Here is a 25,067-nt window from a genome sequence, read left to right as displayed (position 1 = left end):
AGGAGCTCTGTGCCAGGAGCAGTGGGCGAAGACCAAGTATATATTTCTGATTATAAATCACAGTATCACAGGCATGAGCCGCCGAAACCCACAAATCTACCCTCTGCCAAACCCCGCGGGACGCACTGTGCCGGCACCCTCGGCGGCAAAGGCAGGACTGGTGCATCAGACGAGACGGGCCTCCCTCCTCACCCACCTGCGGGCAGCCGGGCTCCTTATTCGTGGAACACCTGGTAGCTGAAGTTGTCGGACTGGGTTTTGAGGTTGTATTTTCCGGTCGTTCTCTGGTAGCGCATGAGGAGAAGGGCAGCTGGCCCCGCCACCAAGGCAAAGGCAGCCACCAGCATGAGGACCAGGTAACTGGCTCGCAGGCCCGGCTTTGCAGCTGGAGGTTCTCCTGCAGGGATGAAACAGGCGCAGGTGGGTGGTCTGCCCAAAGCAGCTTGGCCTGGTCCCAGCGGGGCCCCAGCATCGCCCCTGGATGGAGGGCTCGGGACGGGACGAACCCGCGATGGAGCAAGCTCTCACGCATCAGACATGCAGCGTGCCCGTGTCCCCGCCCCAAGCCCAGGAGAGCACAGCAGCCAGGACAGGTCTGCCTGCCCACGTTCTGGATAATCACTGACCAAGAGGAAGGAGGCCGCACGGGAGCCACAGGCTCTCCGGGTCGGGGCAGAGCCCTCAGCGTGCCCCACACAGAGACACACTGTGCCCACACACTGTACAGCACTGGGAAGCCGGCCTTCCCCGCACTCGGGGGCAGGAAAGCACAGGAGAGCCTGGACCCCAAACTGCTGAAAACAGGGACTCAATAAATACTCATACACGCGGCCACATAGCAGCATATCCAGCACAGCCGAAAGGGGGAAACAGCCCCCAAATCCATCAAAGGATGAAAGAATAAACAACGTGTGGTCCATCCACCCAGTGGAATAATATTCGGCCATAAAAGGAATGAGATTCGGCCACAGGTTACGACATGGACGAGCCTTGAAGACATCCATTGTGCTGAGGGACAGGCAGCAGTCTCACATCGTCGTGTGACCCTGTTTCTAGGGAAACCAGAGACAGGAAGCCAACCCAGGTAGTTTCAGGGGCAGGGGAAGGGCTGGGGAGTCACTCCCTCCTGTGGTCATGGAGCTACTTTGGATGATGAAAATGTTTTGAAACTAGAGAAGGGTGGTGAAGGTGCTGAATTCCGCCCAATTACTTATTTTAAAACAGTTAACTTTATATTAGGTGAATTTTATCTCAATTTTACCACAGGAGCTTATCAGAAAGGTCTGGGTAGGAAAGCATTCCTGGGCAATAAGGAACACTGGAGATCCCGTTTTCCATTTCTGGGGCTGTTTCCGGAAGTGGCCGCTGCTTCAGGTCTCACAGTCATAGCTCAGACGAGTGCAGACACCAAAGTGATTCAACAATGGCCTAGAAGAGGCTCCCACCCGACTGCCTGGATGGTGGGCCAGCTGGAACCGGGCACCCCCCTCCTCCAGAGGGAGGACCACACTGGGATAGGGATACTGGGGACGGTTGCTGGAGTGGCTGCAACCTTCCAAGGAACCTGAGGCCTCCAGACTCTGGGGCACCAGCTTCCTGACAACCCCTTCATGGCTGGATCTTAAATCCATCCTCCAGTGCTACAGTGGACCCTTCCCCCTCCTCCTGTGCCTCAAGTAGGGGACCAACTTGTGAGCACAAGGGGGGCTGTCTGCCCTGAGGATGCTGGAGCAGAAAGGCAGAAGAGGCCCCCTTGTTGGCCCCGTGGAGCCCAGCCCCAGCCCCAGACTGGCAGCTACAGAGATGACCGAACATGTTTGGTCGCTGCCTCTCCAGTGGGGTTTCTGTTCCCTGCAGCCGAGCACTCTTAACTGGCCACTGACTCAGAGCTGCTCCGAGTGGGGTCCACAGGCCGGTGCCGTCCACTGGTTACCATGGTCCAGGAACGGTTACTGGTCCAGGAGAGATGCTTACAAATAGAGAGGGAGCCTGTGTCGCAACGCGACCCGCACCATCAGTGGGGGTATTTCCTTAAACATAGTAACCACCTGGCAGTCCATGATGGACGAGATGCTTAAATAAAAGACACTGGTCCTCCCCCAGGATAGCAAGAGCAGACGGCACCACGCACAGGGCTGCTGTGATATCACAGTGGTGACGCACATGATCAGTCTTCTCGCAAAGACACGAACCTGTCGCTGCTTTTGTGAAAGGGACACACCTTGGTGAGGGAAAGTGATGAAGGACCTCCCGCCACGCAAATAACCCAGGAGCAGGGTACATATAACCCCGGCCCCTTCCAGAGGGTCCAGGTCCTTCCAGAGGTCTGAGGTCCAGCTCAGCTGTTCTCTGGGGACACCCAGGCCCCTCACTTCTGAGCTGCCTCAATAATTGTTCCAGACCCTTCCCACTGGGACATTTCAGGATCCCACAGACATTAATCTCAAACACTCTCTACCTCTTCACACAAAAACTCTAGTGGGGCTTCCCTGGTGGCACAGTGGTTGAGAGTCCGCCTGCCGATGCAGGCGACACGGGTTCGAGCCCCGGTCCGGGAGGATGCCACATGCCGTGGAGCGGCTGGGCCCGTGAGCCATGGCCGCTGGGCCCGCGCGTCCGGAGCCTGTGCTCCGCAACGGGAGAGGCCACAACAGTGAGAGGCCCGCGTACCGCAAACAACAACAACAACAACAGCAGCTCTAGTGAGTGAGAAAGAATGTTCTCTATAACGCAAATGGCCATGGATGATTTCCAAAACTGAAGTGCAAAAATTACAGCGCTGGTACATGATTTGTTGGTAGCACAGATTCAGGAACGATTACCAGTTGGATGCTGCCTTAAAATTGCCAACACACAGTGTTATGTGTTGACGTGTATCCCTCCAAAACACGTATGTTGAGTCCTAACCCCCAGTGCCTGAGAATGCGACCTTATTTGGAAATAGGGTCATTGCAGACATCTTAAGTTATATTGAAGCAGAAGAGGCCCCTAATTCAACGACTGGTGTCCTTGTAAGACGACAGAGACCTTCAGGAAAAGCCATGTGATACAGAGGCAGAGGCTGGAGGGATGCAACCACAAGCCAAGGCTGCCAGACCAGATTCACCAGGAGCTGGGAGAGGCCTAGAACGGACTCTCCCTCAGGGACTTCGGAAGGAACCAGCCCTGCCCACGCCATGACCTTGGACTTGGGTCTCCAGACTGTGAGAGAGTAGTTTCTGTTCCTTTAAGCCACCCGGTTTGTGATTCTTAGTTTCCTGTGTCACTAGCCCCAGAAAACTAACACCCGTGGTGTGAAGGCTGGGGTGGACTGACGCCTGGAAAGGAAGCCAGGGCAGCCCCTGGAGACCAAGGGTGGGTGGGTTAGGAAAAGGCTGGAACTGCTGGGAGAGGCCCAGCTTGTCCAGGTGATAGCTGTGTGAGCTTGGACATGTTCCCTGAGATCTCCCAGAGTTCTCATTCTTCCCCAGAGTAGAAGTGATGTGATAGCAGGGGACAGGTCATGGGTGCCCAGTGGGAGGGGCAGAGATAAAATCCCGGAGGTACTTGTCTGCCAGCCTCTTTTCACTCTGTGTCTCCAGCGGTATTTCTGTTACTACACACTATTAAAATGTAATCACCTGCCTACCAGCTGAGAGATTCCAAGTTTCTAAATGATGTTTCTGTACATTTGTATGACACAGTTATGAAGCAAAAAAGCTAATAATACAATGAGAAAGAGTGAAGAACAAAATGAATAATTACAATCCTTGTCATTGAGCTTGACCGTCTATACCCTTATTGTGTTTGGGGTTCTCTGCAATGGTTGTGTTAGTGAAGTGCACTACCGCTTAGGAAGGATAATAAATAACACTTACCAGTAATTGCTATGGACAACACACTGTATGAACTAGGAATTACCATCATCATCATTGTTGTCCCCATTTTACAGATGAGGCAAATGAGGTAACTGCAGCATGCCCAAAGTCAGATGCAAGTTTTGTCTCCAGGCAACCTAGCTCCAGCATCACAAATTTTAGCCTCACAGAGGATTTTTTTACTGTAATCTTATTGGCCAGGTATGTAGGACTGTTGGAATAACTCCTATGATATAGAGAAAAAGCACAGTGCCTGGTATACAGTAGTTAGAGGAGATAATGAATAAGTGGGTAGGTGAGTGGATGGATGGAGGAATGATGGATGGCTGGATGGGACTCAGAAGACTCAGGAATATTCCTAAGACGACACAGCTCAGAAGTATGAGAGCCTATATTTAAACACAGCCCTCCTGACTCCAAACCCAGTGTTTTTTCCACTCTGGTTTTGACATTATCTGTAATATCTACGAATAGATAGAAGTTCTGTTTCTATAAATAAGAATGCAATTCACATACATTCTCTTTCATAGTAGATCCATCAGTTCTCAGCCATTTAAGACAATGAAGAGGATAGGAAAAGCACATTGTCCCAGGACCCAGGCCAGCGATCCTCCGAGGACCGGTGCAAACACCAGGGCCTGGAATCCAGCTCCAGAGACATTGAGTTGGTTGGCCTGGGGCATGGCCGGGGACCTGGGACTTCTGTTTTCATTTCCAAAATCCTCTGGATGAGAACCAGCAGTTGAATATCACTGGCTAAGAAGACCTCCCTTGGGGCTTCCCTGGTGGCGCAGTGGTTGAGAGTCCGCCTGCCGATGCAGGGGCCGCGGGTTCGTGTCCCGGTCTGGGAAAATCCCACATGCCGTGGAGCGGCTGGGCCCGTGAGCCATGGCCGCTGAGCCTGTGCGTCTGGAGCCTGTGCTCCGCAATGGGAGAGGCCACAACAGTGAGACCCCTGCGTACCATAAAAAAAAAAAAAGAAGACCTCCCTTCCCAAGCCCTGGTTAGCACACCCATCCCGGTTTACACCCTGCATCCAAAACCCGGAAGTTCCTGTATGGGAAAATAGAGGGGCAAGGGGGGCCATCCAAGTTAGGAAGAAAAACAATAAAAAAGGAAAGTCAACTGGGATTAGGTTTAGCCGAAAGGAAGAGAAAAACCCAAAATAGCAGCAACAAAGAAAATGGAAGCTTATTTCTTTCTGGCATAAACATCGGAGGTCAGAGCCCAGGCCTGGCCCTGCAGCTTCGCTCCACGGTGTCCTGGGGCTCCCGGCTCCCGCCTCCATGATGCTCATGCCCCCAGATGGAGGCTGCCTGCAGCTGCCTCCCCTGAATGTCAGGCAGCCGGGTGGGTACAGGATGTTTATAAGGCAGGCACACAGTGCTTTGTGACCACCTAGAGAGGGCTGGGAGGGTGGGAGGGAGACGCAAGAGGGAGGAGATACGGGGATATATGTATATGTATAACTGATTCACTTTGTTATACAGCAGAAACGAACACACCATTGTAAAGCAATTATACTCCAATAAAGATGTTAAAAAAAAAAGTTGTCACTTGACACTCTCTTTTGCATCTCATTAGCCAGAGCTCACTCATATGGCCACTCTTGCTGTAAGGTCAGTTGGGAATTATAGTGTTTATTCCTGGCAGCCACCTGTCCCCTAAAAACTGGGGGTTCTATTACCATGGAAGGAGAAGAAAACAGATATTTGGGGACAGCTAGCGGTTTCTGAATCAATACCCAAGTTTAGTTGTCTAAACCAAGTCACCAGCTCACCTTCGGACCGAATCAGGGGTCCCCAGGACATCTGGTGCGTTGCAGAGGGCTCACCATTTCTCAGCGACCTAAAGTCGTCGCAGTTCTGTAATTTTAAAAGGAGAAGAAGTACAAATTAGCTGAACAATGTTTATGAGAAATGTGTCCACTATCAGGGTTGATACTCTGATTCGTACATGTTCTTTCCTGCCGGAAACGTCAAGTCACGATGGATGAGCTTGGTCAGGGGAGAAGGAGGAAGGGGGAGGTTGGACCACCTGGGCCTCGGGGCTGTGCAGGCAGGGTGCCCAACTGGATGGGGGAGGGCTGGGCAGCAGGAGGGTTGGAGGAAGCAAGATGTAGCCCCCTGTGCTGTCTCCAGTTTCCAGCTCTGGCCCCTTGGCCCCTGGGGTCATCGTCTCAGAGTCACCCTTTGTTCTCCACAGCCCGCGGCAGACACCTGCTCCTTTTAACACCTGGGCCTGATGAAAAGTTTCAATGACATGATAGAATCTGTCTACCATACACCTGCTATAGGGTGCATCGTGTCCCCCAAAAGACGTTGCAGTCCTAACCTCAGTACCTGTGGACGTGACCTTATTTGGAAATAGGGTCTTTGCAGATGATTGCGTTAAGATGAGGTCAGTAGGGTGGCCCTAATCCAACAGGACTGTGTTCTTGCAAAAAGAAGACATTTGAACACAGACACAGATATGCACAGAGGGAAGACATGTGAAGACACAGGGAGAAGGTGACATCGATCAGTCAGGGAGCAGGACCTGGAACAGATTCTCCCACAGCCTCACAAGGAACGGCCCAGCCGACGACACCTTGATCTCGGTCGGACTTCCAGACTCTAGACTGTGCAAGGGTAGATTTATGTTATTTAAGCTGCCCAGCCTGCGGTACTTCGTTACAGCAGCCCCAGGAAACCAATACAACACCCATCCTAGAGGAGCTTGGAAAGAAATACGTGAAGCTCATGGTGCAGAGAATTTGAGAACCGGCCGCTCCCTGTCAAAGCTGTCGTGGTCATTAACACCCTAGGGTTTCTAAGAGGCTGATGCAGGCTCAGAGCCCCTCAGCGGGCAGGCACCAGGAGTCTGTGTTCCTCTAATGCTGTTGTTCCAGTAGACCTGCTGTTTGAGAAAAAGTGACAGCAAAATCAGGGCTCACTGGATTTCTTCTGCTGTGCATCCTGACTGATGGTTGGCCCTGATCACCCAGGAAAACTGCCCAACTTTTGTAAGGAGCACAGGAACAAACGTGTCCCCAAATGAGAGGGAAATATGCGGTTGCTGAACCAAAGGCCAACAGAGCCCTCCATGCTTCCCCAACCACAGGTGACACATGAGTCACTTCACATACTTGTCTGTGGATGAAGAATAACTCTCCAACCCAGAAGTGCAAAGCACATTTCAAACTCAAAGTTCTGAGGAAATGAGAATGTAAAGTTGTTCATAATCCCAGCATAAATGCTCAACGGGAAAGAACAAAAACCTGATTAAACAACCTAGTGGCTAGGATTCAGCAGTGTGCCACCGACTTGCTAAAAATAATTTCAAATTAAAATAACATTTTTACACCTAAGTATGCATTCGATCACCTCGAAGGAGAAGCATTACAGCACCATGACAAGGAAGGTCTGATGTGATGGCCAGTGGAATGGTAAGGTCTAAGGAAGGACTCAAGTTAGCCCCCCAGCGACACTGGTCCTCACCCAGGACTGCCCACCATTAAAACCTCATTTCATGTCTTTTAAGGGCCAAGTCTGCAAGGCCCGGCACCTCCTCCCTGAAGTCTGGCCCCAGAAATGCCCAGGCCCTGGGCTTCTGATCACAGAGCAACCCTCCTCATAACAAAGAAGGTGAGTCCAGAGTTTTAGAACAGCAAAACACCTACTATTTTGCACGTGGTTCCAGGGGATTCCATGCAGATGCGGAGTTTGCAGTGCAGATAGACTATGGAGTTGTTGATGAAGGAAAAGATTTTCAGCTTAAACTGGGCCTTGTTGGAGTTCCCGTTCTCAATCACATTCGTGTGTGTATTGGGGATAGGGCAGCTGGGAAGAGACAAAGTGACTCATTAGTTCTAAACTGGCCCTCCTGTCCTTGTTCCCAGGTGAGTTTCCTTACCGTGCACCTGAGTGCACACGGAGCATCCCCACTAGGCTACAAGAAGGCAAGGATGGCTAGATCTCTGGTTCCCAAGAGGAGGGTCTCCTGAGGGTGCCACCTAAAACCCGGGTCTGCATCCCTGCGTGTCTGGAAATTCAGAGGGTCCAAAGAAGGCTACACAGAGGGTGTGGGTACCCCTACCTGTTGTTAATGAAGCCAAACATGACCGGGTCCCTGGCATTGCTGGATGGCGTTGCCCAGCACTCGGTCAGGACCACCTTGAGGTTGCTTTTCTGTTTATAGAGCCCTACTTCAATCTTGACATCATCACTGGCAGACACGGTATAATTTTGAGGAATAGGAGAGTCTCCAATAAATAACTGCATTTCAGTGACAAAACTCCCAGCTCCATGGAGGTCCTCGATGATGGTGTAAACCCTGCAAGAGGGAGCATTTGCGGGCGGGGGTCTGCTTCTCTGACCCTCCTGTTCCCATTTCTCCCCAAAATGCTCCAAAGAAAGATGGAATTAAAAGAAGACCACCCAAATGAGAACAAGAAAAGAAAGGCTATTTTTTTTCTGAGCTGGCTAGAGCTGGGGTCAGCCCCGGTCACTAGAGTTTGGTGGAGACTCAAAGGCAGGCAGAGGAGGGGTGAGCTTCACAGGGGAAAGGGGGAGAAAGGCGTGCCCTGATGGGAGCGTCCTACGTGACTGGCTAGGGGAACAGATGTGGCTTTCCCTGGTTGGTTCTAAACTGGAGATGGGGACAAATCTAGGGAAGCTGGCTCGGAGCCCCTCAGCGGGCAGGCACCAGGAGTCTGTATTCCTTTCCTGCTGTTGTTCCAGTAGACCTACTGTTTGAGAAAAATAGGAAGTTATTAATCAAGTCTTGGCCACTGCCTTTTGTATGTTCAGTCTCTCAGAATGGTCCTCAAGTGATTAAAACCCTAAAGAAACCCCCAAGTGATGGTGCTGGGAGGAACGTGAGCTGCAGGGAATTGGGGAGACGCCTCTGCACTTACCCCCACTCCGGGGTGTAGCCCGATGACGTCAGGAGGTCATTCTGGAAGGCGCAGTGGATAGGGCTCAGGATCTTCAGGTGATGGATGATGCCCTCTGGGGACAGGTCATTCCTCAGCGTGGTCCTCACCACCGTATTCGTCATGTTCTGAACGCAGATGGGAAGTGAGTGAGCTCCCGGGCCCCAGCAGGCCCCCAACATGTCTACGGACCACAGTTCTGGGTGCAGGGGTTGTTTAAAGCTTATCCCCCCAAATATGAAAACCTTGACAACTTTTTCCCAGTATAAATTGCAAAAGAGAACATAACGTCGTGACGTCTGGTTTAGCCTACTTCCTGTACCCGCTTTCTTCATTAAAAGAGAACCAGAGACAAACTAGATCAGACGATACCCCAAACAATAGATTAGATTCTTCCCCAAATAATCCCCAAGTACACTTCTGAAAATTAGAGAGCAAGCCCTCACCAAAGAAATCGAGTTAAAATAAATCGGTTAAAGTCTGCGACTCATCAAACTGCATTCTTTCTAATTCTAGGGACACTAACACAGAACCAAGGGTCCGGAGGGCAACCTAAAGACAATGAATGTGGTCTGGAAGAGGACTCAGGGGTGTGAAATGATAACACAGCTCTTGCCTGTGGACACAATTCTCCAGGGAGAATTGTGATGCCCGTTAGTGCTAATGAGGTCAAGGCCATTAAAAAAAAAGTGCAGAGCTAATCAGTTTCATGCTAGAGAAATGCTGCCAAGGTCAGCTGGTATTAAGGACTGGATACTCAGAATGTGAACGTTTATCAGGAAAAAGAGAAGATTTTCAGGCAGCTGTATACCAGTACAAGAAGATGGGCTTGCCAACATCAAAGAGAGCTCCAAAATTTCTCCAGAGCCAAAAATAGTGATGAAGACCCTGAGATGGTCAATTTCCTCATTTGATTCAGTGGAGAGCATTGTAGGAAGAGGTTAAAATGTCCGTGAAAATTGCCACCATTATACTGAAGCTAAATATTTTGTTTGACAAAATGCCTGAAGTTGTAACCACCTATTTGAAGTGCTTTACTTGCTAGTGGCTTGGAGTTTGATTGTCCTGGTGGTGGCCTCTGCAAGATCAACACCCCTTACTGACATCTCCAAAAGTGTCACTAGAAGAACAGAGCACAGGGCCAGTCAAGGACAGCCTAGATGACCTGCGGTTGTAATGCTTACTGTGCATAATGACTGGTGGTGGGCATTGCCCTGCTTCTGTTAAAGTCGCTGGCCTTAACAGTTTAGAACTAGACAAGGGGAATTTTGTGTGAAATAGGTAAATCAGCGCCATCGATTGAAGAGGAAACAAGAGGCGTGGTTGAAAATCATGCCAGTAAAGAAGTGTGGATTAGAGTCTGTAGAAATACACAGCCAAGTAAAGTAGAAGTTATTGGACTTCTTGGAGGATGGAAGAGCAAAGCAGAGTACGAGCTATATGACAAAGGGTCTAATCCTGATAAGGTTGCCAGTAGAGCATTTGCTGAAAATAGAAATGTTGACACTAACAATGCTAGTGGAACCTGTGCATCTGACAGACGAGAAATCTAATGGCCAAATAAGCCTTGACATGAGTGGGTCTGAGAACAAAACATCACCTGTAGGGCAAAGCTTGGAGGAGCAGGAAGGGAATTGTCTACTCTCCAATGATCTGAAAGTCCCTGAATAGAAAGACTTTTTGATTCTCTTTCCTTCTACAGCTACTGCATCTACTCCTTACTTGCTGTTTTTTAAGAAATTATAGAACAAGTGCGTTTTCCTTGTGTGCATATTAAACAGACCTGGACAAACTGATAAAGTTGTTTACATCAAAGAGTCTATGCCTCTTGAACATCATACTCAATGGAGAAAAGCTAAAAGCATTTCCTCTAAGGTCAGGGATAAGACAAGGATGCTCACTGTCACCACTTTTATTCAACATAGTATTGGAGGTCCCAGCCACAGCAATCAGAAAAGAAAAAGAAATAAAAGGAAGCCAAATTGGAAAGGAAGAAGTAAAACTGTCACTATTCAAGAGGTAGACTCTGGTAGACACAGAGATGTCCCATTCAGATCCCTCTTCAAGGAAAGACTTGCTGCCCAGCTGTGAGCTGTGCAGTCAGCAGATGGTCTCCAACTGTCAGCTTCTTCAGGGTCAGCCTCACCTGAGATCATGCCCTTCCCAGGGCAGGCTGCTTCAGGGCTAAAAGGATGAGGACATATAAAGGAATGGCTGTTTTGTCCTGCGAGCGTCCTGCTGGGTTGACCCAATGCTTGTGTCCCCATAAAACCTGTCTGTTGAAACCTAATGCCCAGTGTGATAGTATTCGGAGGTAGGGCCTTTGGGGGTGATTAGTGCCGTTACAAAAGAGACCCCAGAGAACTCCCTTGTCCCTTCTGCCATGTGAGGTTACAGCAAGAAGACAGCTGTGTGACCCAGGGCTCTCATTAAAACAAACAAAAAAACTGCCACTGTTTGAAGATGACATGATACCATACATAGAAAATCCTAAAGACACCACCAAAAAACCTCATCTCTGAATTTGGTAAAGTTGCAGAAACAAAATTAATATATAGAAATCTGTTGCATTTCTGTACACTAACAACAAACTATCAGAAAGAGAAAAGAACCTCATTTACAATCACATCAAAAAAATAAAATACCTAGGAATAAATCTAACTAAGGAGGTAAAAAGACTTGTACTCAGAAAACTGTAAGACACTGATGAAAGAAACTGAAGACGACACAAATAGATGGACAGATATACGTATTAATGGATTGGAAGAATTAATATTGTTAAAATGACCATGCTACCCAGGGCAATCTACAGATTCAGTGCAATCCTTATCAAAATACCAATGGCATTTTCCACAGAACTAGAACAAAAAAATTCTAAAATTGGTATGGAAACACAAAAGACCCCAAATAGACAAAACAATCTTTAGAAAGAAGAACAAAGCTGGAAGTATCACAATTCCTGGCTTTAGACTATACTACAAAGCTACAGTAATCAAAATAGCATAGTACTGGCACAAAACAGACACATAGATCAATGGTACAGAACAGAGAGCCCAGGAATCAACCTACACTTATATGGACAATTAATCTACAAGAAAGGAGGCAAAAATATACAATAAGGAAAAGTCAGCTTCTCCAATTAACGGTGTTGGGAAAACTGGACAGCTACATGCAAAAGAATCAAACTGGACTTCTCACTCACACCATGCACAAAAATAAATTCAAAATGGATTAAAGACTTAAATGTAAGACCTGAAACCATAAAACTTCTAGAAGAAAACATAGGCAGTATGCTGTTTGACCTCAGTCTTAGTAATACTTTTTTTGATATGTCTCCTCAGGCAAGGGAAACAAAAGCAAAAATAAACAAATGGTACTACATAAACTAAAACTTGCACAATGAAGGAAACTATCAACAAAACAAAAAAGGCCACCTACTGAATGGGAGAAGATATTTGCAAATAATATATCTGATAAGGGATTAATATCCAAAACATACAAAGAACACATATAACTCAACATCAAAAAACAAACAACCCAATTAAAAAACTGGGCAGATGATCTGAAATATATACATATTTATACATACATATATATATATATATATATATATAATGGAATACTACTCAGCCATATAAAAGAATTAAATCTTGCCATTTGTAGCAACATGGATGGACCTAGAGGGTATTATGCTAAGTGAAATAAGTCAGACAGAAAAAGACAAATACTGTATGTTACCCCTTATATGTGGAAGCTAAAAAAAACAAAACAAATGAACAAACATAACAAAACTGAAACAGTTATAGATACAGAGAACAGGTGGTTGCCAGAGGGAAGGGGGGGGGGAGGATGAGAGGAATAGGTGACGGAGATTAAGAGGTAAAAACTTCTAGTTACAAAATAAATGAGTCACGGGTATGAAATGTACAGTGTGGGGAATATAGTCAATAATCATGTAATATCTTTGTTTGGTGATATATCAGAGCTAGACTTACCATGGTGATCATTTTGAAATGCATAGAAACATGAATCACTATGTTGTATAACAGGAACTAACACAGTGTTGCAGGTCATTTATACTTCAGAAACAAACAAACAAACCCACAGAAAAAGAGGTCAGATTTGTGGTCACCAGAGGAGGCAGTGAGGGAGGGGGAATTGGATGAAGGTGGTCAAAAGGTACAAACTTCCAGTTATAAGATAAAGAAGTACTAGGGATGTCATGTACAACATGATAAATACAATTAGCACTGCTGTACTTTATACATGAAAGTGGTGAAGAGGGTAAATCCTCAGAGCTCTTACCCCAAGGAAAAAATTTTTTTCTATTTCTTTAATTTTGTATCTATATGAGATGACAGATGTTCATTTAAGCTGTAATAATCATTTCATGATGTACTAAGTCGAATCATCACGCTGTACACCTGAAACATACAGTCTGTATGTCAATTACATCTCAATAAAACTGGAATAAAAACTTTTTTAAAAAGAATCTTTAGCTCTTGGTTATTATTAGTCTCTCTAAGTTTTTATACAAATGCTGAAATTAGAATGATTGACAGTCATAATAATTTTTAGAATTCAGTTTCCTTGGTAGAGACTCTTGATGCATTAGCTTCTGGGCACAAAGGTGTACAGGTTCTTGACTGAACGATCCAAAATGGGAACATTGAAACACTTTTGAATTGACGCTATCTTCTTTGTGTGCTTTTTAAAATAAAGTGCTTGTGTTCATAGCTCATATTTTTAATTATCTGTATGATGTTTACAGGTCCTGTGGTTTCTTCAGCTCAGAAGCAGACCCTCATTCGACACATTTAGTTTTACAATAGCCATGAAGCCACATCTCGGATGGGCTGTATTAGAGGCACCAAGTTTAGAACATGTGTCCTCACAGTGGTGGACATTATGTGCCTTGACTCACTTTGAAAAATGCCTCAGAAAACCTGGACAGTCCCCTGCTATCTTCACAAGAATTTTACACGTATTTATGAAGACGATTCTGTACTTTGTGACTCTTTGGGGCACAGGCTAATTTCTCTCTTCCTAGACATACTCTAAACCATCTGAATACGGTATATCAAACTGAGAGGTGAGACCTTAAATTTATCGTAAACATAGATAGTATGAAACATAGTTTGATGTATATAGTACATTAAACTGAGAGATGAGACCTAAATTTAACTTTTTTTAAAAACAAGGAGGCGATAAAATTTAACCCCCTTCTCCCCAAAAAGGAGGAAGAACCTGCTAACTGTACGTAATCTGTTGTATTTGTATAAGTAAGTCTCCAGGGGGAATCTTAGTTTTTGACAAATTTCAAAACACAGAAGAGCTCCTGTGGTTTCCAGGGCCTGGATGACTCATAAGAGATGAATTTCCCTCTGCTCTGAAAGGACCCTGAATTTTACTGAATTTAATTGCTAAACCAGGTGTTTGTCTAGCTCGGAAAAACAAGCAGGTGGGAGAGCCGACCCCTGCAGCCTTGTGTCTGTGCCTCCGTGTAGGAGGTGCTGACTCCCCCGAGTGCAGCCTGGCCAGCCCATCGCACCTGAGCACTGCCAGCAAGAGTGTCTTATTTTCTAGCATCTCTCACTTGAGGTCTGTGGGTCCTGCACCAACGTGGACCTGAGAACCACAGCAGCAGCTCCGCCAACACCTGTGCCCGCCCCCCGCCAGCTTGTGTGTAGACTCTGGCTCAGAACTGAAGTCGCCCAGAAGCTGCGGTCCCCCACACTCTGCACCCCCCACCATGGCTGCTCACCCCCTCTCCGTGCGCCCACCTCCAGGTGAGAGTCTTAGGAATCTTTAAGAAAGAGAAGCCAAACCCTGGTTATTTTTCAGCTGTGCTGGCTGAAGGGGTTGGAGGGGGACTGACGAAGGCTGTGGTCACTGGAAACGTCCCGGTTGGTCCGTCAACCCAGCGGCCCTGTGTGTGGGTCTCATGGCCACCCCACTCCCGTCAAGGGGAAGGTGGAATCACGCCTGAGGGCAGCCAGCCGGGCCCACAGGTGCGCGTGGTCTTCCAGCTGCCTAGCCAGCCCTCGCCCTGGGTCTGGCCTCCAGGCAGGCTGATACCTTGGAGCTGCCTTTGCCCCCGTGCCCCGTGTCCCCTGCCTGCCCTTCCCGGGTCTCTTCTGCGAGAAGTCTCCCACTGTGTCTCCCCTGCCTCCCCTCCCCAGGGCTCTTCCTACTGAAGCCCACACCAGCTCTGAGCCTTTCAGCCCACGATGTCACCTCCCTGGGCCCTTGACCTGGGGTCATCAGCAAGCCTAGCCCATCCAGTGCCTGGGCTCACCTGCCCCACGAGGGAGCTCACCCAGGGCTCCAGCCAGCGCCTCTGAGAGTGATGGTCCCTTGCCCACCCCGTGCCGTCAAGGCCCCTGGAGAGGCAGAGTTGCAGAGGCCTCAGGGCTGGTCCTCGGAGGCCAGGAGACCTTGACCTTGACCACCGGCCCCATAGACCTTGGTGAGCCTCTAGGTCCCACTGGTTAAACGTGGATGGCAATACCTGACCTGGGGGTGATGAGGGGGCTAGATACCCAGCCAGCAGGTCCTTGGGGTTCTCAAGGCCCGGTTCCCTCTCCACCGCTGTGCTAGGGAGCAAAGCCGAAGCCCCTCAGCCCCACCCCCGCCCAGCCCAGCAGCACAGCATCCCTGAGGACCACCTTCCCCACAGTGCCACGGCCGGGCCCCTGCTGAGACCCTCCCCCAGCCCACCTCCCACAGGAGACCCTTCCCCTTTGGGCCACCGTCCCACCCAGGGCCCAGCCGTCCCACTGGCCAGAGCCACTCAGACACCCTCCACCTTGTAAATCCTCCCCCATTTCTGGCCTCCCTCATCCAGCTATCTGCACTTGCCCCCTGGGGTCGTGGTGCACCCCTCGTACACCCCTTGGGACCACTTCAGCCTCCTTCCAGAAGGCCCCTCCCCCCACCCCCGGGCCCAGGAAGCCCAGCCCCACCCTGCTCTACTGGGTTATGGCACCTCCTGTGGCAGGACCTCACGTCTCTCCAGGGACAACACCGCCCGATGCTGCTTCCGCTTCCCCCGTGCCCAGCACTGGCTGAACCCATGGAAGGTGCTGCGTCTGCCTGGCATGGCCTTGAAAGCAGGGGCCAAGCGTGGGGAGCGGGAAGGATGGGGGGTGAGGGGTGCAGGAGTGTCACTGTGGCCTAGAGGCAGCATTTGAAGACACAGGACCTGGAGCTATCAGCCCACCACGTGATGAACGCTGCAAACTAGAGATGCTGACATGGGCCCAGGACCCCCAGCCCAGAGTCACCCCAGCACGTGTGGGAGGCATCCCCACCAATGCACGGGCACACACAACCATTCACACATTTTGCACAAACACACTCCCACACGCACACACACACACACGCTCACTCACCTACACACACGCACACGAACATGTTTTCATATGCGTGCACACGTGTACACAGGCACACACGTTCACGCACAGGCTCCCGGCTTTCCTGCCCTTTCTTCTCCCCCACTGGCTCTCCATCCCGCCTGTGCATCAGAATCACTGGGAGGCTTTTGTAAACCCTGACTTTCCACCAGAATCCCTGCACCAGGGTGCAGCCTGGTCCCCGGTGAGAGCTCGGTCCTATTCTAACCCCTGGCTGGGTCCTCCTGCGCTTAGAGTCGGAGGCCTCGGGGTGCAGGGTCTTCTTGGCCCCCCAGGCCACACACGGACCCTCCCTGGATCGAGATCCAGACTCCCGGAGCCCCCTCCCCGCGCCCCATGGTGGGTCTGAGCCCGGCCTCACACTCTGCATGACGGTTCCGCACTCGCCCCACGCGGCCACCAGGATCACGTGTGTGCTGTTGTGGTCGCTGACATTGCAGGACGGGTGTCCCAGGTACAGGGAGGATTCAGGGATGGACTCCTGCTGCAGGAAGCGCTTCTGGATGGCAATGGCCACCTTCTCGATCTCACAGAGCACCCTGACGGCCCCGGTCAGGTTCAGCCGCGGGGACACGCCCTGGGGGGCTGGGCGGGCACCCTGCACAGAGGCAGCCCCAGGTCCTTCTGGGGTAGGGGGCTGCTCTGGGCCGGTGGCCTGGGGTGTGTTGCCAGGAGAGTCGCCTGCAAGACACGAGGAGACAAAGGCATAGGGTGGGTCTGTGCTTCGGGACAGCCACGTGAGCCTGGCCGGCGACGTGGTACAGGGTGGGGGCGGGGCAGGGGGCAGACAGCAGACGGACCACTCTGCACCCTGCAGCAGCGCACCCCGGGGTCGCACATGACGGCAGAGCCACACACATGCGTGTTGCATGTTCCTGCCAGCCCAGGCAGCTGGGCCTGCCTTGGTTCACCGTGGCCCCCGTGGCTGGGGAACTGAGGGGTCCCCTGCCCTCCCAGACTCTCCCAGGCTGACACCCATGGGCTTGGGATCAGCCATCACCCCTGGGGGCCCCTGAGTCTTATCTCTAAAGTGGGTTAATGAAGTTCACTCTCTGGATCCTTGCGTCCCTTGTTCCTACTCCAACTTCCTGCTTCACTAAAGCATGCTGGGTTTCGACCTCTAGAAGAACACGAGCCTCTGTAAGAGCATCCACCATCCTCGGAGGGCAGACCCAGGACACACCTCAGCCCTCCCTGAGCCTCCTCTATGGCCCGGCTCTGCTGCTTGCCGCCCCGGCACCTGCCCTCTCATCTCAAGGTGCTGCTCACCTGGCTCCCCGGCCCCAGGATGCAGTCCAAACCCCTGCTCATGGCCTTCACAGCCTTCTCGACTGGCCTCACCCGGCCTCGCTGGGCGGGGTAACCCCCCTCTCTCCCACCCACCTCCTGTAGGCACCACGCTGCAGCCAGTCCACGCTGCGTGCCTGGACCATGCCCGCCTTCAACAGCTCTGTTCTTACTGTTGCACCCACCCACCACACCCTGCCCCACCGCAGCCCCCTCTGCTGGTGCCATCGGAGCCATCCTTTAAGACTAGCTCGAAGACACCTCTTCCAGGAAGCCTTCCCTGACCACACTCAAGGGACTGAAACAACTTAGTCTCCTCGGGACCTCCTGCTTCTGCCTCAAGTAGAGCATATTCCGTATTCCTTCAGACACTGTGTTCACTCCTATAAACATGTCTCCTCTACTTGACCGCAGATCCCTGGATGGCAGGGGCCATCTCAGAGTCAACAGTGAATCCACGAAGGCCCCATTTAATGGGAAAAGTGCTGCGTGGACAGTGGGTCTGAGTAGAAACGCTTCCATGTCATGTGTCATTTGTCACACAGGCTGTATGTCTTGCAAGATCATCTTTTAGCATCTGAGAGGACGCACCTGAGTTGATGTGTATATTTTCTCATCAAGGGCATCAGGAGAAGCACTTGGAGATGAGGCACCACCCAGAAGGCTGGAGGGATGTGGAAGGATGGGGCGGCACAGGCATTGCCCACGTGTACACACATGTGCACACACATGCACGGTGCACACATGCACACACATGCACGCGGGCACATATGCATGCTTGCACGTGTTCATACACACGGAAACTTGCCCAAGACATAGAAATATGCCAAACTCGTTTAGAAAAGACGCACTTTGGGGACGAACGTCCTTCAAAGAACAGACTATCTGAGCGTATTCCAGACAAGGGATCCTGAGACTCTTACCTTCGCAGGGTCTTCCAGAATATTCCACGGGGAGGTCCGGGGTGCCTCCCTCGCAGCTGCAGGTGAAGGACCCCAGGCTGTTGCGGCAGGAGGAGCCCGGGGCGCAGTCATCCTCCCCGCTGTCGCACTCGTCGTAATCTGCAGCGTTTAGGAAACAAGACGGGAAACCCTCACAGGAGGCTTGAGCATCGCGGCTCTGCCCACTGTTTACAGGCAGCCTGCATCTCAGGAACCAAGGTTAAAATTATCAAATGATAGCAAAGATGGCCAGTTCTGCAGGGTTCGGGAGACAGGGTGGTACCCTGATTTTCTGCCGGGTATGGGGGTGAGAGGCAGGTGGCAGGAAGTCTGCAGGGGCTGTTCTGGAAGGAGAATGACGGGGGCGGATGGGAGGGGGGGAGGGTGAAGGCAGCTCAGCATCCCCTCAGCTGTCTGGAGACCAGGAGACCAATGGGCCCCACCTGGACCCTGGTATCAGGCAGAGGGACCCTGGCACACACTTGCTTTCATCTCTAAGCTCAGTTACTTACCTTATGAACCATAATGCGGCTTTACTGCAGAAAATGGATAAAAACCAGGACAGCTTAGCAAAGAAAATAAAATGCTCCCATGAGGCCACCTCCCAGATGTGTTTGCATGTTGGTGTATTCCTTTCCAGCCTTTTGAAAGGCAGACTGCAATGCAGCTAAGATCACGTTTTATACACAAATGTGAGTCCAGCTTCCATCCCATTTCCTTGGGTCAGAAATATTTTCTATCTCAGCAAACCTCATTTTTAATAATTGCCTGACAGTCCATGGCATGGATTACCAAAATTGACTTACTATCTTCCCTATTACGGGACTGTGGGTTATTTCCAATCTTCTGCTTTTAAAGTAGCACTGAGATGAATGTCTTTACATGTAAACTATAGTCCACACTGAGTTCTGTTTCCTTAGGATGGAGTCCTATAAGTGCTGTGATACATGGGCTACATGCAATGAGCAGGATAAAACATTAAGGAAGAAAGACAAATATCATATGATATAGCTTATCGGTGGAATCTAAGAAATAGGTACACGTGAACTTATTTACAAAACAGAAATAGAGTCACAGATATAAAAAACAAACTTATGGTTTCCCAGGGTGTGAGGAAGGGATAAGTTGGGAGTTGGGATTGACATATACACACTACGATATATAAAATAGGTAACTAATAAAGACCTGCTGTATAGAACAGGGAACTCTATTCAATACTCTGTAATGACCTATATGAGAAAATAATCTAAAAACGAGTGGATATATGTATGTGTAGAACTGATTCACTTTGCTGTACAGCAGAAACCAACACAACATTGTAAATCAACTATACTCCACTAAAAATTAAAGAAACAAAAACACAAAGTAAAAAACACCCAAGAAAAACAAAGTGGATGAAACATTTTTACAGCTCTTGACAAATACCAGGAAGTGTGAGCAAATCCTATTCTCCCAGCGCTGTGCGCAGGGGCTGCTTCACTATCGGGATTACCTTAAAAAAAAAAATTCCTTGTAGATGGGCAAAAAGAGTAACTCATTTTAATGGGAATGCCTCTGATTCTTCCATCTTTGTTAGTCGCGTGGGAGTCATCTTTCACATATGGTCTGTTTGGGTCTTTTGTGCCTGTGTCTATTGGGTTCTTAGTATTTTATTACCAATGTGTGTGATCGTTCTTTATTTAGGATATAATTCTTCATCAGATTGTTGAAATTACTTTTTGGTTCACTGCTTGCTTTACAATGGTGACTGTTTTGTTTGACATGAGAGCTTTAACTTTTTATAGAGTCAAATAGTCCAGACTTTTCCTCTGCAGGCTTAACCCTTCTCATTCCAAAGATCAGAAAAATATTCATTTATATTGTCTTTGATTTCATCCATACATATAACTATAAGCCTTTTATCGTTTATTCTCAGGCATGCTATGTGCTAGGGTCTGAACTGTGTGTCCTCAACATCTGTGTGTTGAGGCCTTGACCCCAAGTGTGACTGCATTTGGAGGTGGGCCCTTTAGGAGATAATTAAGGTTAACTGAGGTCGTTAGGGAGGGGCCCTGATCCGACAGGACTGATGTCCTTATAAAAAGAGACAGCAGAGCGCTCCCCCTCTACACACACGGAGGAAAGGCCATGTGAGGACACAGCAGGAGGGTGGCCGCCTACACGTCAGGAGCGGGCCTTCACCAAAATTAGCCGGCACCTTGATCTTTGGACTCCCAGCCTCTAGAACTGTGAGAAAATAAATGTCTGTTGTTTCCGTCCGTGGTATTTTGTTACAACTCCAGCTGACTAATACCATATGAGAAGAGACTCTAAATTTCTTTTTCTCCCTGCTTTTCTTTTCAATTATTTTTCCTAGGATTTTCCACAGTTTCCTTGGAAACTGTGCTTGGGAGGAAATCTGCCAGCAGAGAGGGACCTGTCTGCCCTCAGCCCATGAAAGAGCAGCAAAGGAGGGAGGGGCAGGATGCAGCCTGCAGAAAGGATGCAGCATCCACGGGAATCTTTGCAGGTTCACCCGAAGATTTTTCAACCCTTAAACCTTTAAAAAAAAAAAAAATAGGAGCAATAAGAGTGATGAGGGTCCTATCTGTTTCTCATTTTCATCTAATGCAGGGAAGCCGTCAAGAGGAGGTGCATCTTTCAGAAACAAAGCCAGTGGCTAGGATTTCACTGCCTCTCCCTCGCAGAGCAAGCCTCCATCGGGGTCCAGCCTCTGCTTACCCACTATGAAGGGGTCACCTCCGACCACCTCCAGCAGAGAGGCATTCTGAAAGGCGGCCAGGAACGTGGCAGACACCTCCCGGACATCCACATCTGCGATGACCAGCAAGTTGAACTCCACCACGACGCTGCCGCTGGAGATGCGGGTCACTTCCACCTGCACCCCACCTGTGTCCAGGTGCTGAAGCATGGAGGCTGGCAAGGAATTCCGCACCTTTAGAGAAACAGGTCTGGTGAGAAGAACCGCGTGCTGAGAGAGGAAATGGGGTCCTTGTCCTAAGGTGGCTCCTCTGGGGATTGCAGCCAGCAGCAGCACTGGCCTTGGGAAAGATATCAAGGCCACAGGTGAGTTCTGCCGAGTCCCCAGGCCCAACACGAATGCCGATGGGGCCTGAGACACGGAGCCCTGTCCCCCAGCCAGAGCCACCCGGTCAACATGGGGCTAAGTGCCAAAGCCCCCCCCTATGGGGCTTGTAACTTGGTAGGGGGCTCACAGCGTCATTTAGGATCTGCTGCTCTTAGCTCAGAGCCCCGGAGGGCAGGGCTGAGCAAGTGGTCTTAGGGAGGGACACCACCTCTCCGACTCCACTTTTTCCGGGACAGTGCTTATGGCCCACATACTGCGGAACATTTCCCCTTCCTTTCTTCCTGCTGCCTTTCCGAAAACTGCTTCCCCGTGGGCATCCTAGTGAGACAGGTAGTTCCTGCCTCTAAAAGCCTTGTTCATTATTCCATCAATCTGGACAGAATCCTACATCACACACCATATTATTCCATTCTAGCCCATCATGGCCAAAACGCCCAGAAAGGTACCCAATCTCGTAATGGGCCTTAAACTGTGCGTATAAGGCAAATGTGCTACGGAAGAGCCCACCTCCGCGGTTTGCCCTCACAGAGAAAACCTGGTCTGCATCCGAACCGCATGAGGTTCAAGGAACAGGCTCGTGGATTCCCAGCCTTGGGACAGCCAGTGTGAGCAAGTCTGTTGTCACCCATCAGAGGGTGCAGCTGCCCCGGAGACCCCAGAGCCGCCTGCAGTCACCTGGCTGCCACCTTTATCATTGGAAGAGTTGGTCTTCTCTCTCTCTGTCTCTCTCTCTCTCTCTGGGATTTCCAGAGAGGGATCTGCCAGAGTCTTGGATTAAACTCACTTTTATCTGCGTCTCAAGCCAGTCTCAAAGAGAAGTTCCAGGCCCCTTGCCAGGGACTGACAAACAACAAAGTGACACATTAACCCACAGCCTCCCAAAATGTGTCCTAATGTCCTACGTAGGTGTTAAGTTGCATAATTAGTTGCTACCCTGAAACTCTAGACAGACAAAAACTTCCCCCTAAATAGGCAAAAGATGAAAAGTTTTAAAAAGGAGAGATTAATCAAGGAACTTGGGGTAGCAGTGAAGCTGCCTCACGTGACCGCCAGAGCTATGTGAACTGATTTCAGTGATTGTTGTTTAATGTGATGTGTAACTACCATTTAACCTAAGGAAGATTTGATGTACATATGAATCAAACCATCCACAGCTCTTGAATCCACACACTGGGCCAGAAGCTGGGGACCTTAGAATAAATAAAGCAGGACCCCAGATCCCCAGAATAAATCAAGCAGGATCCCAGATCCAGAGGAGTCCCAGTATGACAGTTCCTGGAGGCGGCATGACTTTTATCGGGAACGCTGACGGGACTGAACGGAATCACCGAACAGCGCGGCCACCGGCATTGCTAAGGCGCCACCGTGTTATGACTCCACCAATAGGTGGCGCTGCCGAGCTCTCTCTAGTCTGTGTCTTAAACCCCCAGAACAAGGAAAAGCTAAAGTGTATGAGACGTCCTCTATGCAAACAAGATCATGACAGGTACATTCTCCATTCACCAAAGGGTAATCTAACCACCAGCAAAAAGAATATTGAGATTGCTCCTCTAACTAAGTTGTAACAATATACCATCCCAAAGAATGCCAGTGGGTTGGCGGAGGGCACTGCAAGGAAGAGTAGGAAAAGGAATTTTTTTAAGGTCGGATCATAGTGACATTATTCACAATAGCCCAAAAGTGGAAGTAACCCAAATATTCACCAATGGATCATGGATAAAGAGAATGTGATCTGTCCATACAGTGGAATACTATCCAGCCATAAAAAAGAATGAAGTTCTGATGTTGGTAGAACATGGATGAACCTTGAAGACATTATACTCAGTGAAATAAGCCAGAGACAGAAATCACATATTGTATGATGCCACTTGTATGAAATACCCAGAACAGGCAAATCCATAGAGACAGGAAGCACATATCTGGTTCCAGGGGCAGAGAGAAGGGCAGATGATGAGCTAATGGGTTTCTTTCTGAGAGGATGAAAACTTTCTGGAATTAGCTGGTGGTGATGGTTGCACAGTTCTGCAAATACAGTCTAAACCACTGAATCGTGCACTTTAAAAGCGTGAGTTTTACGGTATATGAAATAGATCTCAATTTTTAATTTTTTTTCTTTTTAAGGCCGGGGGAGGCTTTCTGCTCTGCGGGGTCCCGCATCAATAAAGAGGTTTCACTGAACAGGAAACAATGTGAAGTAAGGATGCAGCAGAGGAAAAGGCGTGTCTCCCACCTGCTGATCTGTCTGTTTAATGGCAGATCCAGGACACAAAGGCACCACACCAGAGCTGGAAGTCCCAGCTTCCTTCAGAAATGAGAAGTCTATGGCACCTGCAGGTCTGGGTCCTGTTTGGCTGCCACTAGGATGCTACCACCTCCCTCCTTCATATCCCAAGAGAAAATAAGGACCGATTCCACCAACTTACCATCCGAAAGAACAGCTCTAGGAAGGCCTGGTACTCCTTGCTGCTTGCGTTGCGGAAGGATTCTAAATACTTGACGTTCGCTATTCTGACTTTTCCACTGAGCTTCTGGGCCGCTGCAGGATGGAGAATAAACACGTTTGCAGGGGTATCATGTAGCAGAGTATCGTCTCTATCTCAATAATAGTATTTTTACGTTGGCCAGGAAGAACATCGAACTGAGGTTGATTTGCACTCTGTAGAGAAGGAACAGCGCCTGGTGCGCACAGACACAGCCCCCAGCTCCAGAGGACGACGGGACAGAGGCTGGGCGCAGAGGGAGACCCTTCCGGGGGCCGCGGAGCCAGCTCAGCCCCTGCGTCTCTCTCCTGCCTGCCTGCAGAGAGGATGGAGACACCTGGAGGGTGTGGCCTGACCTAAAAGCCATCAGGAGCACGAAGGTGCACAGGTGAGAGCAGAGGTGGACCCATCTCAGGCCGGGGTCACACAGACACGCGGATCACTCCTCCCTCCAAGCACGGGTGAGACCTCCAGATGGCAGATGTACGCGACAGCCCAGCACCAGCTCTCCTCCGGGGCCGCCCTGCCTGACCGTCCGGCCAGCAGCGACCTCCACTTCTCCAGCCTGCCGTGAACTTGCACTCGCCTTCCTCACCCACATCTGCTCTCTAATTTCCCAGTTCACAGCTAATTCGTATTTTCAAGCATATAAAAAGAAGTTCTAAACGTTTATGACTTAAGCATCCCCCAATGGGTCATCTTAGGCCTCTCCCAAGGGACGTGCACCCCATCTCGAAGACCATTGTTATCAACTCTTAGACAGTTGCCCAAGATTTGAGGGCAAATCTGCAACATCAGGTCTGCCCTTGGCTGTTCAGGTAAGCTGGGCATTCAAGAAGATATGTGGATGACAAATGCTAATGAGGGGAAAAGAGAATTTTTTTTTTTTTGCGGTACACGGGCGTCTCACTGCTGTGGCCTCTCCCATTGCAGAGCACAGACGCGCAGGCTCAGGGGCCATGGCTCACGGGCCCAGCCGCTCCGCGGCATGTGGGATCCTCCCGGACCGGGGCACGAACCCGCATCCCCTGCATCGGCAGGCGGACTCCCAACCACTGCACCACCAGGGAAGCCCAAGAAAAGA

At 49.7% G+C, this 25,067-nt stretch overlaps 1 protein-coding gene and 1 pseudogene across 1 annotated transcript in view; one reads left to right on the top strand and one right to left on the bottom strand.

Annotated features, from left to right (window-relative positions):
- Window positions 1-215: 215 nt before the first annotated feature.
- The window catches only part of UMODL1 (uromodulin like 1), a 61,188-nt gene continuing 36,336 nt past the window's right edge, over window positions 216-25,067 (bottom strand). The window contains exons 14-22 of the mRNA XM_065876180.1: window positions 23,927-24,039; window positions 21,137-21,350; window positions 18,398-18,535; window positions 16,549-16,868; window positions 8,755-8,900; window positions 7,935-8,171; window positions 7,519-7,678; window positions 5,638-5,722; window positions 216-397 (exon numbers count right to left, since the gene is read on the bottom strand). Coding sequence (XP_065732252.1) covers window positions 216-397; window positions 5,638-5,722; window positions 7,519-7,678; window positions 7,935-8,171; window positions 8,755-8,900; window positions 16,549-16,868; window positions 18,398-18,535; window positions 21,137-21,350; window positions 23,927-24,039 — 1,595 coding nt within the window. The remainder of the gene's footprint in view (window positions 398-5,637; window positions 5,723-7,518; window positions 7,679-7,934; window positions 8,172-8,754; window positions 8,901-16,548; window positions 16,869-18,397; window positions 18,536-21,136; window positions 21,351-23,926; window positions 24,040-25,067) is intronic.
- On the top strand, window positions 8,911-10,518 carry LOC136122584 (ubiquitin carboxyl-terminal hydrolase 1 pseudogene; annotated as a pseudogene).

This window comes from Phocoena phocoena, chromosome 4, assembly GCF_963924675.1.
Source record: "Phocoena phocoena chromosome 4, mPhoPho1.1, whole genome shotgun sequence".
Lineage (NCBI taxonomy): Eukaryota > Metazoa > Chordata > Mammalia > Artiodactyla > Phocoenidae > Phocoena > Phocoena phocoena.
The sequence above is the reverse complement of the archived record's forward strand: the minus strand, read 5'-3'. Positions and strand labels throughout refer to the sequence as shown.